The sequence below is a fragment of the Chiloscyllium plagiosum genome, unplaced genomic scaffold, assembly GCF_037043375.1.
Source record: "Chiloscyllium plagiosum isolate Xiang-an unplaced genomic scaffold, Cpla_swu_hap1 HiC_scaffold_45, whole genome shotgun sequence".
In the NCBI taxonomy this organism is placed as follows: domain Eukaryota; kingdom Metazoa; phylum Chordata; class Chondrichthyes; order Orectolobiformes; family Hemiscylliidae; genus Chiloscyllium; species Chiloscyllium plagiosum.
The window spans coordinates 31,440-54,875 of record NW_028270183.1 but is presented as its reverse complement, the minus strand read 5'-3'; the positions used below and the strand labels follow the sequence as shown (position 1 = coordinate 54,875).

The following is a 23,436-nucleotide window of genomic DNA, read 5'->3' as shown; positions in this document are numbered from 1 at the left end:
AAAAGGAGAACATCGTCTGCATAAAGGATAATTTTATGTTTACCTGAACCAACCCTCAGAGCCATTATATTAGAATCGGCCTGTATAGCTTCCGCTAGTGGTTCAATTATTAGTGTGAATAATAAGTGAGAGAGGACAGCCCTGACGACAGCCCCTACCCACACTGAAGCTATCCAAACCTAAACCATTAGTAATCACAGCTGCTTTGGGGTCATTATACAATATTGAGACCCATTTGGCGAATACCTCTCCGACACCAAACTTTTCCAGTGTGTAAAACAGATATGACCATTCAACCCGATCGAATGCCTTCTCCGCATCTAAAGAGACTACTATTCCCGGTGTTGTTTCCTGATGACAGATTTGGATCACATTTAAAACCCTTCTAATATTATTAGATGATCTACGGTCCTTGATAAACCCCGCCTGATCCTCTTTTATAAATGTATGGTAAGACCCTCTCCAGCCTTAATGCTAATGTTTTAGAAAGAATTTTAAAATCTACATTTAGCAAAGATATTGGTCTGTATGATGTGCAGTCTTCTGGGGCCTTTCCTTTTTTAAGGATGAGAGAAATATTTGCTTCTCTCATTGAAGGCGGGAGGCAGCCCTGACTATATGAATAATAATACATGTCTATAAGTGGACCCTATAAACTCTTTGTAGAATTCAGCCTGGAATCTATCTGGGTCAGGTGCTTTACTGCTCTGAAGCTGCCTGATTGCATCAAGTACTTCCTGGGTTGTCAGGGGAGCATTCAGGATCAACACCTGTTCTGGGGTTAAGTCTGGAAAGGACAGGCTTTTAAAAAAGGACTCCATCTTCTTAGTTCTGTCTTCACAATCCTGTGATTTATACAGATCAGAATAAAACTTTCTGAAGCCCGTATTGATCCTTTTGCAATCATGAGTCAAAGTACCAGCACTTTCCCTCATAGACGTGATAGCCTGAGGGGCTTTATTTCTCCTTGCGAGATATGCTAGATATCTACCAGGCTTATCGCCATATTCATAGTCTTTGTTTTGCAAATATTATTTCCCTTTGCTGTTTGGGTATGTGTGGTATTCAAGACTGTCCTAAGGGCTGTAATCCTTTGTAATTTAGCAACAGAGGGCCTATCAACATACACTATCTCAGCTGCCTTCAAGCGAGCCTAGAGCAGACACTGTTGTTCTCCCTTTTATTTTTTCTGCGTCGCCGAGTATGAAATAATGAGACCTCGCATATAAGCCTTAATGGTCTCCCACATCACCGATGGGTTACTGGCCGTACCCGAGTAAATTTCCAAAATGGTTCTAAATTCTTGAGAGAAATATTTTATGAATTTACTATCCTTCATTTAGAAGGAATCCATACGCCAGTGTCGGGGGCTTGTCTCATCATCCCTAGTCTTAACTTCCATATATACTGAAGCATGATCAGAGATTATTATCTATTTTGCAGGATAATGTAGAGTTCAAGGAGGTCGAGGGAGCAAAAAACATATTAATTCTAGTATGATACTTATGTGGGTTAGAGTAGAAAGTAGTCTCTGCCCTGCGGATGAAGGCACCTCCACACATCTACTAACCCTAGCTCCTTATTCAAATCCGCCAATTGTCTGGATCTGAGAGATATACCCGCAGTACTCTTGGGTATCCTGTCAATCTCTGGGTCCATAGTACAATTAAAATCTCCTCCTATAATTGTGTGACGAGCCCCAAAAGCCATCAATTTGGAGAATGCTTCCGTTATAAATTTGAAGGGGTGTACCAGGAGACAATAAAGATTCAAAATTCCACACTTCTCTCCATTTATGAGGGCTTTGATCAGTATATACCATCCAGATTCATCTTTTATCTGACTTAAGATTTTGAAAGGAAGGTTCTGCTGAATGAGAATGACTACTCCCCTACTTTTGGAACTAAAAGATGAAAAGAAGGCCTGATCGAATCCTCCTTGTTGTAATTTTAAGTGCTCTTTATCCAGTAAGTGTGTCTCCTGTAAGAGAGTTATATCAACCCTTTCTTTTTTTTGAGTTTTGATAGTATTTTCTTCCTTTTGATTGGTGAATTACTCCCCTTGATAATTCAGGTGCACCACCTAATCGAATGACTAACCATGTTCGTCCAGGCAAGTCCGAGACCCCCCCGGGAGGAAGAACCCCATCCAAAACACTGAGCACAAACCGTACAAAATTCACAAAAGTAGAAATTCTTTAATACATTAATGCCATTATAGTTAAAAACTATTTCTAAATAAGAAAAATATAAAATACATTTAAAAGGAGATTCCCCCTTGTTCCCAGGGGGCATCACTACCTGTCAATAAACCCACTGTATCCTCTTCCAACCAGTACCCCGCCCTTGACCCAGGCACCACAAAATAGAGTAAATAAATTCACATGTACTATAAAACCAAAGTTAAAAGTGAGTGCCCCACTCCCCCACCAACACTTGAATACGTTTAGTAAAGATAATACAAAGTATAAACATATAAAACTATAAAGTTACAATCCCAGGAAATAATAGATAACTAAGTATAATAACAGAAGAAGAAAAAAAGGAACGCCACTCTAAAAAAAATTGAGGTAGGACAGAGCAAATGCCCCCACCCCGCCACACACAAATCAACTTAGTCACTGGCCTGTAAAAATAAGAAAATCACATCGTGGATAACAAGTAAGTCCCCCTTCCTGCTCCCCGGAGACGATATTAAACAATAAATGGGTTGAAAAGAGAAAGAAAAGGTAAACCGGGGGAGGAGGGGGGCAAAATAGCATCATTAGCCAGACAGTTTAATTCTTGCAGTCTATTTAAGAGAGTCTAAAAATTCTTTAGCCTTCTCCGATGATCCAAAGTTTTAAACAGATCCTTCATTGCTGAAGCGCAGTGTTGCTGGGTAACACAAGGAATATTGGACGTTTAAGTCTCTCAGATGCTTCTTCACCTCATCAAATGCCCTCCTTTTGCAGACCACGGCTGAAGAAAAATCCTGGAATACCATAATCCTAGAGGCCTTGTACACCATGGCCTGGGGATTCTTCCCCAGGATTCTAGAGGCTTCCAGAAGCACCTGTTTCTCTCTGTAGCATTAGAGCTGGAACAGGACCAGGCGGGGGCACTGGTCCGACCTGGGCCTGCGTATAGCAACCCGGTGGGCCCACTCTACCCGCACCTGACTTGATCTGAACTCCAGCTTTAATATTTCATGGAGCCATTGATCAAAAAAAACTGCCAGCTGGCCTTCCTCTTCCCGTTCGGGAAGGCCCAGCAACAGAATATTTTTTTGACAACTTCGATTATCGAAGTCGATGCGCTCCTCCAAGGTCCGGACTTGCTGTTTGAGAGCCTGGACCCGGCCCACAGCTGATTCAGTGGCAGTCTCTGAGGTCGCGGCCTTTAGCTCCGCCCCTCCAATGCGATGTTCGAGCTTTTCAATTTCTCGGTCGTGCCTTTGCAGCGCGACCGAGAGTGACTCCCACCTGCTCCTGAATCCTTCGATGAAGGCATTGATCCTTTCCTGCAGCTTGTTAATCACGGAGACCAGGCTCACCACTGCCGGTGGTGGCCATGGACGTCTCCGCTGCTGCTGGAGGGAGTGGGGGTGGGGGTGGGGGAGGGGTCCCTGCCTGTTGCGAGTTGCGGGCATTTCTTCCTTTAGTCATTTTAAACACAGCACCAAACTGTTCAAGTTTGGTGCAAAATGACGAAATATGCTGGGTAAAAGTTATTTTAAATGGTTTAGAGGATGCGGTGGAGGCTGATACCCCACTTTGCCCGAATCTTGGGCAAAGCACTACAGACTCAGACTTGCTGGGTTGCTGCCACCTTGAATCTCCTAGATTACATTCTTAACAGCAGTAATATACAGAATCATGAACACCAGAACTTGGTGTTCATGGGACTGATTCATAGAAAAACAACCTTTGCTGCCCCCAGACTAGATTAAATGTCTGGTGAAAGTTCCTTCCCATTCCTTTGATCTTAATGTCACTAAAGGGCTCAGTACTGTAAGGATGGTCAGAAGTCAGACAACACAAGCTATTGGAGAGTTGCCCCTTTGTCAGGTGAAGTTCACTTGGCAACAGAGCAACCCTCTGAGAGCTTGTGATTTCAAATGGACCTTGTGTACTCTGACTTCGGACCTTGTCCAACCCACTCCAACACCAACACTTCCACATTATAGCCTCTTACCAGATATGGTCTTTGTTGACAAGATCATCGAACCAAAGGATATATAAAGCTAGTCCTCCGACCACAACAGCATGAATCGTGGAGACACATCTAAGGAGACACAGTGAGAAATAAATGAAAGGAGTACAGGTAATCGCAAATGTAAATCAAGTTGGTATGTTAGTGAGGTAAGGTTTGTTTTGATAGGATGAGGACCAATGGCACAGTTAAACAGTATTATATGGTCAGAATAGATGTGAGCACTGTGGATGCACATGTTCTTAGAACATAGAACAATACAGCGCAGAACAGGCCATTCGGCCCTCGATGTTGCGCCGACCTGTGAACTATTCTCAGCCCGCCCTCCTACACTATCCCAAAATCATGCATGTGCTTATCTAAGGATTGTTTAAATCTCCCTAATGTGGCTGAGTTGACTACATTAGCAGGTAGGGCATTCCATGCCCTTACCATTGAGTTAAGAACCTGCCTCTGACATTTGTCTTAAATCTATCACTCCTCAATTTGTAGTTGTGCCCTCTCGTACAAGCTGACGTCATCATCCTAGGAAAAAGTCTTTCACTGTCTTCCCTATCTAATCCTCTGATAATCTTGTATGTCTCTATCAAATCCCCCCTTAGCCGCCTTCTTTCCAGTGAGAACAGACCCAAGTCTCTCAGCCTTTCTCATAAGACCTTCCCTCCAGACCAGGCAACATCCTGGTAAATCTCCTCTGCACCTTTTCCAATGCTTCCACATCCTTTCCGAAATATGGGGACCAGAACTGTACACAATATTCCAAGTGTGGCCGCACCAATGTTTTGTATAGTTGCAACATTATATTGCGGTTCCGGAACTCATGCACATGGACTCCAAGATCCCTTTGCACATCCACACTACCAAGAATCTTTCCACTGACCCAGTACTCTGCCTTCCTGTTATTCTTCCCAAAGTGCATCACTTCACTTCTCAATCCTTAATCCTGCGCAGTTTCTTTTTAAGAGGGAGGTCATTTTCTAATCAAGGGAGCAGTATCTCCATGTGAAGAACCACAATTTTTTTTCATAATTAGTATTTTTTTCTATACTACACAGATTTTGGTGGTTAACTTGAAAGTTGATCTGTTATGAATGTCAGTGTAAAAGAACTACAGCAACAAGTATGGTAACAGTCATTGCAGCGGAGATCCTGGTTTACAACATTATCAGGATTAATTAGAAGTGAATTCCTGGCCTAGTTTATTTCTGTTTTAAAAAAAAAATTTCTATATCTATAAAATCTATATGTAGAGATAATATATATAAATGCTATAATTCTTGTGATAGCATTTACATAATGAGACTAGATTTAGGATATCTGGTCAGCATGGACAATTTGGACTGAAGGGTCTGTTTCCATGCTGTACATCATGAATATGATTATAGTTGAAATTATTGCACTAGTTTTGGATGGTCACCTGAACATTACAAACCCTTACCTTGTTGGGCTGCTAACAGCACCTTAATCAAATTTTAAATTTCAGAGATGTCAATAATTTGTAGCTGAAATGATTATTCACCACTGGAATATATGCTTAAATTCAACTTGGACTGATGTGCTCACTTTCTTCTCAGTCTGCCAGTTCAGCAGATGCTCCATTTAGGAAAGAATCACTGATAAATGAGGAAGTTATGCACAACTTTCATTAAACACTGGTTTTATCTCAGATGGAGTATTGAGCTCAGTTGTGGGCACTTTACATTGGGAAGGTTGTTAAAACATTGGTGAGGGTTACATCAAAGTTTTATGAGAATGATACTGGAATGAAGGAATTCAATTCGGTGGTGAGGAAAAGGTGCTAAGCCTCACTTGCAACACATCCAACATCATCAGCTTGTGTTTATAGAATACAAAAAGTAGCCACCAGAAGTTATATTAGTACACATGACCTGAAGTGTAATCAAATCGATAGGTTTAAAGAAGCATTTTAAAAGAGAAGTGAAAGATATAGTCGGTGGGGTGTTTAGGGCACAAGTTCTATTCCTTAGGGTTTATCCAGCTTAAGGCACAGCTGCCAATAGTGAAATTAATAAATGGGAAGCGCAGGAATAAGGGTGCAGAGATCTTGGAGGAATGTAGGGGATAAAGAGGGATTTGTAAACAAAAAAAAACAAAATATCAAGACCAATGTAAATCTGCAAAAGTAATGACAACAAGTAAATGGGACTTGATGCAAGTTAGGAAATAGTTAGCATAGATCAAATTTATGGTGGGTGGCAAATGGGAGGCCATTCAATAAAGAGTTGGAATAATCAAGTCTAATGATTACACAGTCAGTAAAATGCGCACATTCCCCAAGCTCCTACTGTATGACATGCTGATGTTTTGAAGTGCTTCAGATAGAAGCCACTTCAGGCAGAAGCCATTTCAGATAGAATCCTATTTGTTCTTACATGCCAGTAAGATACCCAGTCTCTGCCTGACTCATGTACGCGATGAATGCACCCTAAACATAAATATATTTGAGCAGCCAACAGAGGCAGGCAGAATGACTCTGGTGGCAATTTCTGCTTCAAATCGGCAGCAAAGATCTCTTCAACGGATACAGACTGCCTCATACAAAGGTCAACATCATCAGCCTGGCAACAAATCAACCAAAAGTTCAGATCACATCTCTGGATCTTTGCAATGTGGATTGAACCTATTGGCAAAATAACAATGAGGAGAGGGGGAGGCAAGACAAGGGAACACAACAAGTCGCCGTTTGGCCCTTTGCACCCCTACTCTTGCAAGAGCACCTCCCCTTGTATCATTAGCCCTGCCACCCTCTCTTCAGATGATGCTTATCCAGTTGCAAATGTTTATTCAGGGGATGTGGACGATGCTGGCTGGGCCAGCCTTTATCCCTGTTCCTAATTGCCCCTAGATTGGAGTGGCTTGCTGGGGCTATTTCAGAGGGCAGGTAAGAGTCAACCAATGTGGGTCAGGAGTCTGGCAGACTTCCTTCTCCAAAAAAAAAATTAGTGAACCAGATGGATTTTATTTTGAAAGAGCAATCAACATTGATTACATGATTGGCACTGGGCTAGCTTTTTATTGATTTCAAATTTCATTATTTATCAAGGTGGTATTCAAATCTACATGTCCAATCCATTAGCTTGGGGTTCTGGAACACTAGCCCAGCGACACTACCTCTACTACCTTAATTGAAATTGTCTACGTGCTCCCAGCTCCCAGCTGCAGTGGCTCAGTGGTTAGCACTGCTGCCACACAGCACCAGGGACCCAGGTTTGATTCCAGCCTTGAGTGAGTGCCTTTATGAAGTTTGCACATTCTCCCAGTGTCTGTATGGGTTTCTTCTGGATAGTCCAGTTTCTTCCCACAGTCCAAAGGCATGCAGGTTAGGTGGATTGGCCATGCTAACATGCCTGTTGAGTACTCATTTTCCCTTATAATAGGAACAACCAGGCACTGGAATTCCACACTTGTCTTCTTTATTGCAGAAGTATGATAGTTACATGGATGGTACAAGACAACTACAACGATGTGACAGCTTCATAGATGCTATAAAGCAGTCCTCCCTGTCCGATCATGGCTCACATTCTTATACCCTTGTGGTTTCTGTGGTTTGGATGTAACTGTATTTGTTCTGTCCATAGCAAAGTCAACTGAAACTGATCTCTGCATTTACCTCCTGCTGTCCACTTTAGCACTTCAACCATTAACAGTGATTGTTCAGTGAAATACGACACATAATGTGACTTGGTATCATGGTTACCCCCTGCTGTTCGCCCAAGTGCTTCAACCATTTTAAAAGGTCCCACGTTCTCTTTATAATCAGTTCCCCATTTAGCAAAACAAAACCACTCATCTTGCCCTGTAAGTAGCTGCCAAGAGCTCATCCCTGATCTAATCGAGTTCTATTATGTTTTCTCTGATCTGTTTAAGTCCAATTTAACACTTTCTTGTTGTGGACTTCCACTGAATCCCACATAATGTCCAGGGATGTGCAGGCTATGTGGATTAGCCATGGGAAACAGGGTTATAGGGATAGGGGAGAGGGGTGGCTTTGGCAGGATGCTGTACAAGGGTTATTGTGGATTCAATGGGGTGAATGGCCAGCTTTCACACTGTAGGAATTCTATGATTCTACGAAATACCTTGAGTTCCATTCCGTTTTTTGTTCCCAAGATAAGTTCTTGTATCCACAGCTGAGCAGAGTGGAGAGATGGGGAGTGACATTATGATATAGGACCTGGAAAATGAAGAAACTGCCGACAACAACATTATAACACACATCCATTCCAGCTGGTCCCCTGAGGAGAAAATCACAGAAAGCGCAGATGTCAGTGGAATGAGCAGTGAGTCAAATACAAGCATTCACACACACTCCCAGTCTCACATGGTAACAAGAAACAATTCAGCCCTGTCTGTTAAGTGTGTTACAGTGTCCACCCTTGTATTTTATATATTTATAAATCTGATAAATCTGAGAACGTTAGCCACTAATCTGTTTCACGAGTAGAATAAACAAAATCGCCTTGTTCTTGCAACTTTAAACTAATCTGATCAGATTCATGACAAACTGTAAAACAGCTATTTCCAGCCTGCCCTACATTAATTTCTTTCTTCAGCAGTTAGCAGATATAGCAATGTGTAAATGACTCAGACAGCTGTTAAGACTTCTATGTTTTAGAAACAGAAACATAGAAACTTTCAGAAAGGCGGCTCATAATACCACTTTGCCTGTGCTTCGTCCCACTTTCTTGGGACTCTACTTGACTTCGTCAGAAGTGTACACCATCAGAAGAATCGGCATGTTGTCAACTTCATAATGAATTTGTTTGTGCTTCGCTTGATCCCAGCTTTCCTGGTTCTCTGATGTTTTCCAATTACACCAATGACCGAGAAAGAATCAGTATGCTGACTGTTCTTCTGCACCCCTGTATGTCTCACTTACCTTCCGTAAGACTACATCCTGGCTCACTTTAATTCTAAAAGGTAAACTCAGGAACCTACACTGGTCAACCAGTGTGTTGAAAGTTGTGAACAACAAAGATTTCTTGTTGAGCTTCATATTCCAGTAGGCATTTAGGACACCGAGCTTTCTGAAAATATTTCCACTTCTTAATGCTAGGTGGATCTCTTCTGATTCTGGATCAGTGGTGCTGGAAGAGCACAGCAATTCAGGCAGCATCCGAGGACAGGCAAAATCGACGTTTCGGGCAAAAGCCCTTCATCAGGAATAAAGGCAGAGAGCCTGAAGCGTGGAGAGATAAGCTAGAGGAGGGTGGGGGTGGGAGAGAGTGGCATAGAGTACAATAGGTCAGTGGGGAAGGAGATGAAGGTGATAGGTCAGGGAGGAGAGGGTGGAGTGGATAGGTGGAAAAGGAGCTGGGCAGGTCGGACAAGTCCGGACAGGTCAGGGGATCGAGTTTCTGGAGGTTAGAAGCTAGGATGAGGTGGGGGAAGGGGAAATGAGGAAACTGTTAAAATCCACATTGATGCCCTGGGGTTGAAGTGTTCCGAGGCGGAAGATGAGGCGTTCTTCCTCCAGGCGTCTGGTGGTGAGGGAGCGGCGGTGGAGGAGGCCCAGCACCTCCATATCCTCGGCAGAGTGGGAGGGGGAGTTGAAATGTTGAGCCACTGGGCGATGTGGTTGATTGGTGCGGGTGTCTCGGAGATGTTCCCTAAAGCGCTCTGCTAGGAGGCGTCCAGTCTTCCCAATGTAGAGGAGACCGCATCGGGAGCAACGGATACAATAGATGATATTAGTGGATGTGCAGGTAAAACTTTGATGGATGTGGAAAGCTCCTTTGGGGCCTTGGATGGAGGTGAGGGAGGAGGTGTGGGCGCAGGTTTTACAGTTCCTGCGGTGGCAGGGGAAAGTGCCAGGATGGGAGGGTGGGTCGTAGGGGGGCGTGGACCTGACCAGGTAGTCACGGAGGGAACGGTCTTTGCGGAAGGCGGAGAGGGGTGGGGAGGGAAATATATCCCTGGTGGTGGGGTCTGTTTGGAGGTGGCGGAAATGTCGGCGGATGATTTGGTTTATGCGAAGGTTGGTAGGGTGGAAGGTGAGCACCAGGGGCGTTCTGTCCTTGTTGCGGTTGGAGGGGTTGGGTCTGAGGGCGGAGGTGCGGGATGTGGATGAGATGCGTTGGAGGGCATCTTTAACCACGTGGGAAGGGAAATTGCGGTCTCTAAAGAAGGAGGCCATCTGGTGTGTTCTATGGTGGAACCGCTCCTCCTGGGAGCAGATACGGCGGAGGCGGAGGAATTGGGAATACGGGATGGCATTTTTGCAAGAGGTAGGGTGGGAAGAGGTGTAATCCAGGTAGCTGTGGGAGTCGGTGGGTTTGTAGAAGATGTCAGTGTCAAGTCGGTCGTCACTGATGGAGATGGAGAGGTCCAGGAAGGGGAGGGAGGTGTCAGAGATGGTCCAGGTAAATTTAAGGTCAGGGTGGAATGTGTTGGTGAAGTTGATGAATTGCTCAACCTCCTCGCGGGAGCACGAGGTGGCGCCAATGCAGTCATCAATGTAGCGGAGGAAGAGGTGAGGAGTGGTGCCGGTGTAATTACGGAAGATCAACTGCTCTACGTAGCCAACAAAAAGACAGGCATAGCTGGGGCCCATACATGTGCCCATGGCTACCCCTTTGGTCTGGAGGAAGTGGGAGGATTCAAAGGAGAAATTGTTAAGGGTGAGGACCAGTTCGGCCAAACGAATGAGAGTGTCGGTGGAGGGGTACTGTTGGGAACGTCTGGAGAGGAAAAAACGGAGGGCTTGGAGGCCCTGGTCATGGCGGATGGAGGTGTAGAGGGATTGGATATCCATGGTGAAGATGAGGTGTTGGGGGCCGGGGAAACGGAAGTCTTGGAGGAGGTGGAGGGCGTGGGTGGTGTCTCGAACGTATGTGGGGAGTTCCTGGACTAGGGGGGATAGGACAGTGTCGAGGTAGGTAGAGATGAGTTCAGTGGGGCAGGAGCATGCTGAGACAATGGGTCGGCCAGGGTGGTCAGGCTTGTGGATCTTGGGAAGGAGGTAGAACCGGGCAGTGCGGGGTTCCCGGACTATGAGGTTGGAAGCTGTGGGTGGGAGATCTCCTGAGGTGATGAGGTTCTGTATGGTCTGGGAGATGATGGTTTGGTGATGGGGGGTGGGGTCATGGTCAAGGGGGCGGTAGGAAGAGGTGTCCTCGAGTTGGCGTTTGGCTTCAGCGATGTAGAGGTCAGTGCGCCAGACTACCACTGCGCCCCCTTTGTCCGCTGGCTTGATGGTGAGGTCAGGATTGGAGCAGAGGGATTGGAGGGCTGCGCGTTGTGAGGGTGAGAGGTTGGAGTGGGGGAGGGGGGTCGACAGGTTGAGGCGGTTAATGTCCCGGCGGCAGTTGGAAATGAAGAGGTCGAGGGCAGGTAATAGGCCAGCGCGGGGTGTCCAGGTGGATGCAGTGTGTTGGAGGTGGACGAAGGGGTCCTCAGAAGGTGGGCGGGAGTCCTGATTGTGAAAGTAAGCTCGGAGGCGGAGGCGACGGAAGAATTGTTCGATGTCACGGCGTGTATTAAATTCATTGATGCGTGGACGGACGGGGACGAAGGTGAGTCCTTTGCTGAGGACTGATCGTTCGTCCTCAGTGAGGGGGAGGTCTGGGGGGATGGTGAAAACTCGGCAGGGCTGGGAGCTGGGAGCTGGTGTGGGTGTAGAGCTGGGAGTGGGGTCGGAGCCAGTACCTGGAGTGGGTGTGATGGTGGGGGGAATGGGGGTAGAGTCATGAGCAGGGGTAGTGTTCCCCTCGGGGTTCTGGGGGGTGGGGATAGTGACAGTGGGGTCTGTGGGGGGCGTGTCAGCAGAATGCAGGTGAGTGGCGCTGGTGGGGGCGGAAGTGGTGGCAGACACGGCAGTAGGGGTGGCGGAAGTCACTGAGCGTGTGGCATCGGCGATGATGTGAGGGCCGGAGGTGGCTGTGGGAGTGGCCATGATGGGGGCAGAAGTGACATCATCAATCAGCGTGGTGGTGGTAGCTGCATCAGCCGCATGGCTAATAGCGTTTCCGAGGCCAGGGGAATCTTCTGGAATGTTCAAGGAGCGCTGGTTATGGAGCTGGGTAGATAAAAGTTTGTTGTACTTACAGTTTTTGATGTTTGAGATGGAATTGAAATACTGTTTGTTGAGAGTATGAATTCTCCTGAGGATGCAGTACAGAGTGGGTCCTTTGCAATTCTGAGAGAGTGTGGCCCTCAGCTGAGGCAGGGCAGACTGTAGAGAGGTTAGGTACCGACGCATTGCTGCAAGCGTGGAGCGGAGGATCTTGATGGAGAACCGTGCTTCAGGCTCTCTGCCTTTATTCCTGATGAAGGGCTTTTGCCCGAAACGTCGATTTTGCCTGTCCTCGGATGCTGCCTGAATTGCTGTGCTCTTCCAGCACCACTGATCCAGAATCTGATTTCCAGCATCTGCAGTCATTGTTTTTACCTTTTGGATCTCTTCTGATGTCAGGATGACATTGTAGTTCCTCTTTATTGCTTGATAAAGACCTATCGATTGCAGGCAAATTTACACCTGTCTTTCTCTCAAAATAATTCATTTTACTCAAACCATAGGCTCTGTGGCTCTGGCAATCAGCTTTTCTTCCTTCTTTCGAAGCTCTCAATCAAACTTTCCTTCTATCTGGGATTTGATTTGAATCACGGGTTTTATCACTAATTTTGGTGTGATGCTCAAGGCATCCAGCTGTCTCAGTGAAAACCTCTGATACAATGCACTCAATGGGCTTGTTACCTTTAGCCCTCAGTGTCAACCCCTTCCACCGCATTTCAACTGTTCAACCCTGGGCCACTTGTTACAGTGACATTGAACACAGAGTTAACATCTGTGTCATTAGATTTGGGCTATTCCGAGCTGTTGCAGCATATTATTCTACTACAATTGATATGATCCTATTCAGTTTCAGAACATCACTCCCTGGGGTTACCATTGAGAGTTGTGTGCTTGCTTCCCACTCTCCTTACAGATTTGAATGACCGCCAGAATTTTCTCTGTCGGATCCAGATACTTCATTTGGATGGTTCCTATGCTTTTCTAACGCAGTATGTAGATTGTCCAACCAGAGGGGAGGCCATATTGGATTTGGTACTCGGTAATGAACCGGGACAAGTGGTGGGCTTGTTAGTGGGTGAACATTTTGGTGATGGTGACCACAATTCTGTGACTTTCACCTTGGTTATGGAGAGAGATAGGTGCGCACAACAAGGTAGATTTTATAATTGGGGGAAGGGAAATTACGATGCTGTAAGGCAGGATTTGAGGAGCATACGTTGGGAGCATAGGCTGTCAGGGAAGGATGTGGTGGAAATGTGGAACTTGTTCAAAGAGCAGATACGACGTGTCCATGATATGTATGTACCTATCAGGCAGGAAAGAAATGGTCGTGTGAGGGAGCCTTGGTTGACGAGAGAGGTTGAATGTCTGGTAAAGAGGAAGAAGGAGGCTTACATAAGGTTGAGGAAACAGGATTCAGACAGAGCAGTGGAGGGATACAGGATAGCCAGAAGGGACCTGAAGAAAGGGATTAGGAGAGCTAAGAGAGGGCATGAAAAATCGTTGGCGGATAGGATCAAGGATAACCCCAAGGCATTTTATGCGTATGTGAGAAACCTGAGAATGACGAGAACGAGGGTAGGTCCGATCAAGGACAGTAGTGGGAGACTGTGTATTGAGTCGGAAGAGATAGGAGAGGTCTTGAACAAGTACTTCTCTTCAGTATTTACGAACGAGAGGGACCGTATTGTAGAAGAGGAGAGTGTGAAATGGACTGGTAAGCTAGAAGAGATACCTGTTAGGAAGGAAGATGTGTTGGACATTTTGAACAACTTGAGGATAGACAAGTCCCCCGGGCCTGACGGGATATATCCTAGGATTATGTGGGAAGCAAGAGAGGAAATTGCAGTACCGTTGGCAATGATCTTCTCGTCTTCACTGGCAACGGGGGTGGTACCAGGGGACTGGAGAGTAGCGAATGTTGTGCCCCTGTTCAAAAAAGGGAATAGGGATAACCCCGGGAATTACAGGCCTGTTAGTCTTACTTCTGTGGTAGGCAAAGTAATGGAAAGGGTACTGAGGGATAGGATTTATGAGTATCTGGAAAGACACTGCTTGATTAGGGACAGCCAGCACGGATTTGTGAAGGGTAGGTCTTGCCTTACAAGTCTTATTGAATTCTTCGAGGAGGTGACCAAGCATGTGGATGAGGGTAGAGCAGTGGATGTAGTGTACATGGATTTTAGTAAGGCATTTGATAAGGTTCCCCATGGTAGGCTTATGCGGAAAGTCAGGAGGCATGGGATAGAGGGAAATTTGGCCAATTGGATAGAAAACTGGCTAACCGGTCGAAGGCAGAGAGTGGTGGTAGATGGTAAATATTCAGCCTGGAGCCCAGTTACAAGTGGAGTTCCGCAGGGATCAGTTCTGGGTCCTCTGCTGTTTGTAATTTTTATTAATGACTTAGATGAGGGAGTCGAAGGGTGGGTCAGTAAATTTGCAGATGATACGAAGATAGGTGGAGTTGTGGACAGTGAGGAGGGCTGTTGTCGGCTGCAAAGGGACTTAGATATGATGCAGAGCTGGGCTGAGGAGTGGCAGATGGAGTTCAACCCTGCCAAGTGTGAGGTTGTCCATTTTGGAAGAACAAATAAGAATGTGGAATACAGGGTTAACGGTAGGGTTCTTAGTAAGGTGGAGGAACAGAGGGACCTTGGGGTCTATGTACATAGATCTTTGAAGGTTGCCACTCATGTGGATAGAGTTTGTAAGAAGGCCTATGGAGTATTATCGTTCATTAGCAGAGGGATTGAATTCAAGAGTCGTGAAGTGATGTTGCAGCTGTACAGGACTTTGGTTAGGCCACAGTTGGAGTACTGTGTGCAGTTCTGGTCGCCTCACTTTAGGAAAGATGTGGAAGCTCTGGAGAGGGTGCAGAGAAGATTTACCAGGATGTTGCCTGGAATGGAGAGGAAGTCGTACGAGGATAGGTTGAGAGTTCTCGGCCTTTTCTCGTTGGAACGGCGAAGGATGAGGGGTGACTTGATAGAGGTTTATAAGATGATCAGAGGAATAGATAGAGTAGACAGTCAGAAACTTTTTCCCCGAGTACAACAGAGTGTTACAGGGGACATAAATTTAAGGTGAAGGGTGGAAGGTATAGGGGAGATGTCAGGGGTGGGTTCTTTACCCAGAGAGTGGTGGGGGCATGGAATGCGCTGCCCGTGGGAGTGGTAGAGTCGGAATCATTGGCGACCTTTAAGCGGCATTTGGATAGGTACATGGATGGGTACTTAATCTAGGTTAGAAGTTCGGCACAACATCGTGGGCCGAAGGGCCTGTTCTGTGCTGTATTGTTCTATGTTCTATGTCTGTTGTGCCCTGAACGCTGTCATCTTCAATGATATGGATATTTTGTTTCCTTTTACTTCTATTCCTGTTGCTATGACTCATCCTTCTCTGTTGAGCATATCTTTTCACAGTGATTGAGCTTTCAACCTTCTCTGAACTGTCTCCAATGTTCTCCCTTCTCTCCTAGAGAAAGGGGAACAAAACCATACAAAGTACACTAGATGTGGTCTCACCAGTACCTTGTTTCGATACAGCAACATTTGCCTGTTTTTATACTCCATTCCTTTAGCAATAAATGTCAGAATTCCATTTGATTTCCTTATGACCTACTGTACCTGCATACTAGCTTTCTGCTGAAAATGTGTTGCTGGAAAAGTGCAGCAGGTTAGGCAGCATCCAAGGAGCAGGAGAATCGACGTTTCGGGCATAAGCCCTTCTTCAGGAATGAGGAAAGTGTGTCAAGCAGGCTAAGATAAAAGGTAGGGAGGAGGGACTTGGGGGAGGGGCGTTAGAAATGCGATAGGTGGAAGGAGGTCAAGGTGAGGGTGATAGGCCGGAGTGGGGGTGGGGGCGGAGAGGTCAGGAAGATGATTGCAGGTTAGGAAGGCGGTGCTGAGTTCGAGGGTTGGGACTGAGACAAGGTGGGGGGAGTGGAAATGAGGAAATTGGAGAAATCTGAGTTCATCCCTTGTGGTTGGAGGGTTCCTAGGCGGAAGATGAGGCGCTCTTCCTCCAGCCGTCGTGTTGCTATGGTCTGGTGATGGAGGAGTCCAAGGACCTGCATGTCCTTGGTGGAGTGGGAGTGGGAGGGGGAGTTGAAGTGTTGAGCCACGGTCGGATTGGTTGGTCCGGGTGTCCCAGAGGTGTTCTCTGAAACGTTCCGAAAGTAGGCGGCCTGTCTCCCCAATATAGAGGAGGCCACATCGGGTGCAGCGGATGCAGTAAATGATGTGTGTGGAGGTGCAGGTGAATTTGTGGCGGATATGGAAGGATCCCTTGGGGCCTTGGAGGGAAGAAAGGGGGGGAGGTGTGGGCGCAAGTTTTGCATTTCTGCAACCCATACACAAGGACACTCAAATTCCTCTGCACTGAAGCCCTCTCAAGTCATCTTTTTATTCCTCTGACCAAAATGAATCTAACCTCACACTTATCCATGGTTTAGACCATAAGACAGGAGTGGAAGTAAGGCCACTCAGCCCATTGGTCCACTCCGCCATTTAATCACGGCTGATGGACATTTCAACTCCACTTACCCGCACTCTCCCTGTAGTCCTTAATTCTTTGCGAGATCAAGAATTTATCAATCTCTGCCTTGAAGACATTTAACAGCCCAGCCTCTACTGCGCTGCGTGGCAATGAATTCCACAGGCCCACCACTCTCTGGCTGAAGAAATATCTCATTTCCATTCTAAATTGACTCCCTCTAATTCTAATGCTGTGTCCATGGGTCCTCGTCTCCCTGCCTAGCGGACACAAATTCCCAGCATCCACCCTTTCTAAGCCATGCATTGTCTTGTAAGTTTCTATTCGATCTCCCCTCAACCTTCTAAACTCTGATGAATACAATCCCAGAATCCTCAGCTGTTCATCATATGTTAAGCCTACCATTCCAAAGATCCTCCATGTGAATCTCCACTGGACACGCCTCAGTACCATTATATCCTTCCTAAGGTGTGGGGCCCAAAATTGGACACAGTATTCTAAATGGGGCCTAACTAGAGCTTTATTAAGTCTCAGAAGCACAACTCTGCTTTTATATTCCAACCCTCTTGAGATAAATGACAACATTACATTTGCTTTCTTAACCATGGACTCAACCTTTACAGAATCCTGGACTAGCACTCCCAGATCCCTTTGTACTTTGGTTTTATGAATTTTCTCACCGTTTCGAAAATAGTCCATGTCTATATTCTTTTCTTTCAAAGTGCAAGACCTTGCATTTGCAGTACTCCATATACCATATTTTTGGCCCATTCTCATCACCTATCTATATGCCGTTGTAAATTTCTTATTTCATAATGGCAACTTATTTTCCCACCTATTTCAACTGATTACAGTACATTCTATTCTTGCATCTATGTAATAAATACAAGATGTAAATAGTTGGGGCATGTGGACCAAACCACTAGTTACACCTTACCAACCAAAACAACTTATTAATCCAAACCTTCTGCTTTATGTTGGTTAGCCAAACTATCCAAACTCCATGTGACCTTCCCTTGTGTGCTAACCTGTCGGGCAGCAACTTAACAAGTGCCTTCTGGAAATCTAGAAGGCTCCCATTATCCAGTTTACTTGTTCCACCTTTGAGGAATGCCAGCAAATTAGTCAAGCATGATTTACCCTTCATAAAGCCATGCTGACCCGAATACCCATTTCTATTTTCCTAATAATAGATTCTAACAGTGTATTCAAAATTAAAGGGTACCCAATGAACATAGTCCGTTGATTTCTCAGCAACAAACCTAAACAAGCAGACAAAACATGCCCAGAAACTCTAGCCACTCTCCCCAACATCAAAGACATCTCAGAAATGACTGTTGACTACTCAGATCTCTTGGCATCATGGTAGCCCACAAACCCACCAACACACTAAAACAGCAGCTAACGAACTTAAAAGACCGTACGCAGACAAGCAAAACAAACATCATTTACAAAATACCTTGCAAGAACTGTAACAAACACTATATTGGACAAACAGGCAGACAACTTGCCACCAGGACAAACGAACGTCAACTAGCCACAAAAACACATGACTCACTATCACTAATATCCTTCCATGCAGATGAGGAAGGACGCTGCATTGACTCGGACAACACATCCAGCCCTCGGACATGCCAATCAGAGACACGCACGAAAATTCGAAAGCATGGCATTCCAACCAGAACTCTATCAACAAACACATTGACTTAGATCCCATTTTCCACCTCCTGAGAAAAAGAACAGGAAACTACATCAACACAGGAAATGACAACCCAAGGAAACTTAAACACAAATAGAATGCGGGCCACGCCACCATCAGGTGAAGCCTGACTTCACCTGACGAAGAACTAGCACTCCAAAAACTTGTGATTTCAAATAAGCCTGTTGGACCATAACCTGGTTTCATTTGACTTCAATTACCCCAGTCCAACACTGGCACTTCCATATCATAAAACATTGATTTACCATCTTTGCCATTTCCACAAAATGTCCCGATGAGAGAAAGATGAAAAGCTTCAAATGTGTCTTTTTTGAGCAACACTAGTGGTTCTATCAGTGACTGTTACTTTCTAATTCTTTACCATCCGTTTATATCATTCGTAATGTCACTCTGCTCACTGAGTTTTATCTAATGATAACATTTGGAAATCAATCTTTCTGAATCCTCTGAAAATACATTACTTGTTTATTTGCCTCCTCAGTATTGGCCTTCAGCCCTTTTTCACCACCCAGTTTGTGATCCAGTAGCTATTGATTTGTCAATCTCCATATCACCTATGAACTTTATAATCTGGTTACAAACCAGAGTCGAGGGTTAGGGTGAGTTTAAAAATGTAAATGAGACCTAAAACCAGCACCTTCCTATAGCATTACCTTCTGCTCCTGTCTCTGACTGCATCCCATTTCCAGAGACACTTTCACAATCACTTCTTTGGCTTCCATTTCGAGATTGTTGCACTTGAGCGGATGTCAGGAAAGTGACATTATCAAAACCAATCTGAAACTTCCACTATTTCTCACAACTCCACAAATTACTGCATACAAAACATCAAGCCCCTGCCCTAAGGGAACCACACTGTCACTTGCTGATTCTTCGCAGATGCTGGGGAAAGGCCCAACATTTCAGCGAAACTCACTTGTTCACAACCCACTCCAACGCATGCTCAGTGACACCGCGCCACCCGACCTGCTGCAACACTTCCGCTTCCGGAAACACCGAGGGACGATAATAATCCCGCGTTGCCCGCGGGAGATGCAGTATCCCAGGGTCACCAGCAGGAGAAGAATAATATGAGTCACAAGCATGTTACGAGTGTAATACACTAGGATCACCAGCAGGGGGAACGAAGCATTTATGGCAGGGAAGCTTTGGGTACGCGAAGCTGAGAGTTCGAAACCCAGAAACTTGGAGCTGGGAACCAAGAGTGGGGAAACTGCAAGCCATGATTAGGGAATGATTTGGAGAATGGGGAAACTGAGCAAAGACTACGACAACGGATGAATGGGCACCGCACAACAATCAACAGACAGGAGGGTTCCCTCCCAGTTGGGGAACACTTCAGTGGTCCAGGACATTCAGCCTCGGACCTTCGGGTGACCATCCTCCAAGATGGACTTCGGGACAGGCAGCAGAGGAAAGTGGCCGAGCAGAGGCTGATAGCTAAGTTCGGTACCCATAGGGAGGGCCTCAACCGGGACCTTGGGTTCCAATTAAACCTGTTGGACTATAACCTGGTGTTGTGTGATTTTTAACTATGATTAGGGAAGCCCGCCAAGTGGGAACACCTGCGACCAATACCCTGAAGCAGGGAAGCAAGGAGCCCTGTGTGAAGTAGGGTCTGTAGTGCAGTGCAGTGTGTGGCGACAGCCAGTGGTCAGATCACATAGAGGACCCTTGTGCTGATCTGATGCAGAGAGCCCTTGGAGGGAGATTATGATGTTTGTCTTTGAACTTACTGTTTTTATGACCTATGCAAGATTGTGTATTTGGTGATATTGTTACACTGTAACAATCTTGAAAAGCTGTACCAAGGTACCTTTGCACCAAGAGGACACTGCAAGTGACAACTTATCAACTTTTCACTGTACTCATTTTGAATACATGGGACAATAAAGCTAATTCAATTCACATATGATAGGAGGCTGTGGGAGTGGTGAAAAGACTTTGGAATGAGGAGCTGAGTGTGTTGGGAGGTTGGGGAGCTGACAGGCTGGGCAATCTAATAGTGGAAACCTAGTAAATTCACTGGCAGATGGGATATTCAAGTTCTTGCTGTGTTTCAATATGTGTCTAGTTGATTCTCTTGTACTGATTTAAGATTCTGGCATACATCCTTCATTTGTAAAATGGATTCCTCTCCAATCAATTTCCAACTGACCCACAGTTTTCTGAAGTAATAAAACCACGTCATGGCAGCACAGTGGCCTCACAACGCCAGAGACCCGGGTTCAATTCCCGCCTCAGGCAACTGACTGTGTGGAATTTGCACATTCTCCCCGTGTCTGCGTGGGTTTCCTCCGGGTGCTCTGGTTTCCTCCCATAGTCCAAAGATGTGCAGGTCAGGTGAATTGGCCATGCTAAATTGCCCGGTGTTAGGTGAAGGGGTAAATGTAGGGGTATGGGTGGGTTGCACTTCAGTGGGTCGGTGTGGGCTTGTTGGGCTGAAGGGCCTGTTTCCACACTGTAAGTAATCTAAAAAAATGACTAGAAACAAGTGGCTCAGTGGTTAGCACTGCTGCCTCAGAGCACCAGGGTCCCAAGTTTGATTCTAGTCTCGGGTGACTGTCTGTGTGGAGTTTGCATATTCTGCGTGGGTTTGCTCTGGTTTCCTCTCAGTCCAAAAATATGCAGGTCAGGTAAATTTCCCATAGTGTTAGGTGTTTTAGTCGGAGGGAAATAGGTCTGGGTGAGTTACTCTTCAGAGGGTCGGTGTGGACTGGTTGGGCCAAAGGGCCTGTTTCCACACTGTAGGGAATCTAATCTAATCAGGAGGAGAAAGTGAGCTCATCCGCCGTCATTTCCGCCACCTCCAAACGGACCCCACCACCAAGGATATATTTCCCTCCCCTCCCCTATCAGCATTCCGTAAAGACCACTCCCTCCGTGACTCCCTCGTCAGATCCACACCCCCCACCAACCCAACCTCCACTCCCGGCACCTTCCCCTGCAACCGCAGGAGGTGCAAGACTTGTGCCCACACCTCCCCCCTCACCTCCCTCCAAGGCCCCAAAGGAAACTTCCATATCCGCCACAGATTCACCTGCACTTCCACACACATCATCTATTGCATCCTCTGCACCCGATGTGGCCTCCTCTATATTGGGGAGACAGGCCGCTACTTGCGGAGCGTTTCAGAGAACACCTCTGGGACACCCGGACCAACCAACCCAACCACCCTGTGGCTCAACACTTTAACTCCCCCTCCCACTCCACCAAGGATATGCAGGTCTTTGGACTCCTCCATCGCCAGACCACAACAAAACGACGGCTGGAGAAAGAACGCCTCATCTTCCGCCTAGGAACCCTCCAACCACAAGGGATGAACTCGGATTTCACCAGTTTCCTCATTCCCCCTCCCCCCACCTTGTCTCAGTCAAATCCATCGAACTCAGCACCGCCTTCCTAACCTGCAATCTTCTTCCTGACCTCTCCGCCCCCACCCCAGTCTGTCCTATCACCCTCACCTTGACCTCTTTCCACCTATCACATTTCCGACACCCCTCCCCCAAGTCCCTCCTCCCTACCTTTTATCTTAGCCTGCTGGACAAACTTTCCTCATTCCTGAAGAAGGGCTTATGCCCGAAACATCGATTCTCCTGTTCCCTGGATGCTGCCTGACCTGCTGCGCTTTTCCAGCAACACATTTTCAGCTCCAATCTAATCTAATCAAACTGATAATATTACCATTCCACCAGAAACCCCAATAGTAAAACTGAAATTATCGCCAATTCAGTAGGGGTTCCAGATGTTTTGAATGATGATATTATTACATCTTCTGGAACTTGCTTCAGGGACCAGCTCTACTGGTGACATCAATTCTTCTGAGGCAGTGGTGCTGTGCAAATTGGAAGATTATCTGTTCCCCTCATGGCTCACTATCTTGGAGCAGTGAAATTGATGATGTTACCATTTCATCAGTTAAAAGGTGTGTTAATCAGAGTAATGGAGATTTTACAGCACAGAATGAGGTCCCTTGGCTTATTGTGACATCAAACATCTAATCCCAGCCTTGGGATTGAAGTGTTTGTCTAAATACTTTGTAAATGTCTTAATGGTTTCTGCCTCTGCTACCCCTTTTAGATGAGTTCCAGATACCCAGCAGCCTCTGACTGAAAAAAATCTTGAATTCTCCTTTCTGACCTCCTGATCCTTAACTTAAAACTACATCTAAAACCTGGTACACTTCAACCAGATATCCCGTCAGCTTCTCTGCTCTAAGGAAAACACTCAGCCTGTCCAGTCTCTCTTCAAAGCTGAAGTACTCCAACTGAAGCAACATCCTGGTGAATCTCTAATTTCAAATAACCCTGCCAGTCATGTCTCCTCCCTTCTCTTCCACTTATTGATATTTCCTGCCAGTTACCAACTAGATTCATCCCCCCAATATACCAATGAGGTCTTACCCACTGCCTGTGTTCATCTATCACTACCTCAGCATTCTGCTACTCTCCCACCCCCAAACACCCCTCTTTATCTGTAGCTCCCTCTTCCCCCCAATATCTACTCCCGAAGAAGGGTTAATACCCGAAATGTTGACTTCTCCATCTCCTGATGCTGCCTGGCTTATTGTGTTCTTCCAGCATCTCCAGTTTTTTTTGTCTCTATCCTGGTGAATCTCCTCTGCACCTATGCAAAGGCAATCATATTTATCCCATAGTGTCGCTTTCCCACTCTCCTGGAGGCACTCCTGGTCCTCATTATTTGGAGAGTGTGGAACCCAGGGTCGCTGTTCGAGTTCTTTCCATCCTGCCGGGGTCGCTACCTCAGTCGTCCCAGCCTGCTGGGGTTGTTGTCTTGGTCCTACAGTGCTGCCGGGGTCGCTGTTCCAGGTTCTTCCAGCCTGCTGAGGTCGCTGTCTCGCTCCTCTAGTCCTGCCGGGGTCGCTGTTCCAGGTTCTCCCAGCCTGCTGAGGCCGCTGTCTCGCTCCTGACCTGCCGGGGTCGCTGTTCCAGGTTCTCCCAGCCTGCTGAGGCCGCTGTCTCGCTCCTGACCTG

At 46.2% G+C, this 23,436-nt stretch overlaps 1 protein-coding gene across 3 annotated transcripts in view; it reads right to left on the bottom strand.

The window, feature by feature from the left end:
- The window catches only part of LOC122540170 (TLC domain-containing protein 4-B-like), a 41,874-nt gene extending 18,596 nt beyond the window's left edge, over positions 1–23,278 (bottom strand). The window contains exons 1-3 of one of the 3 annotated variants that reach the window (XM_043675501.2): positions 22,967–23,278; positions 8,294–8,449; positions 4,176–4,265 (exon numbers count right to left, since the gene is read on the bottom strand). In XM_043675501.2, the coding sequence (XP_043531436.1) occupies positions 4,176–4,265; positions 8,294–8,449; positions 22,967–23,025 (305 nt within the window). In that variant the 5' untranslated portion in view covers positions 23,026–23,278. The other 2 variants (XM_043675503.2, XM_043675502.2) reach the window with 2 other exon arrangements.
- Between the last annotated feature and the right edge of the window lie 158 nt (positions 23,279–23,436).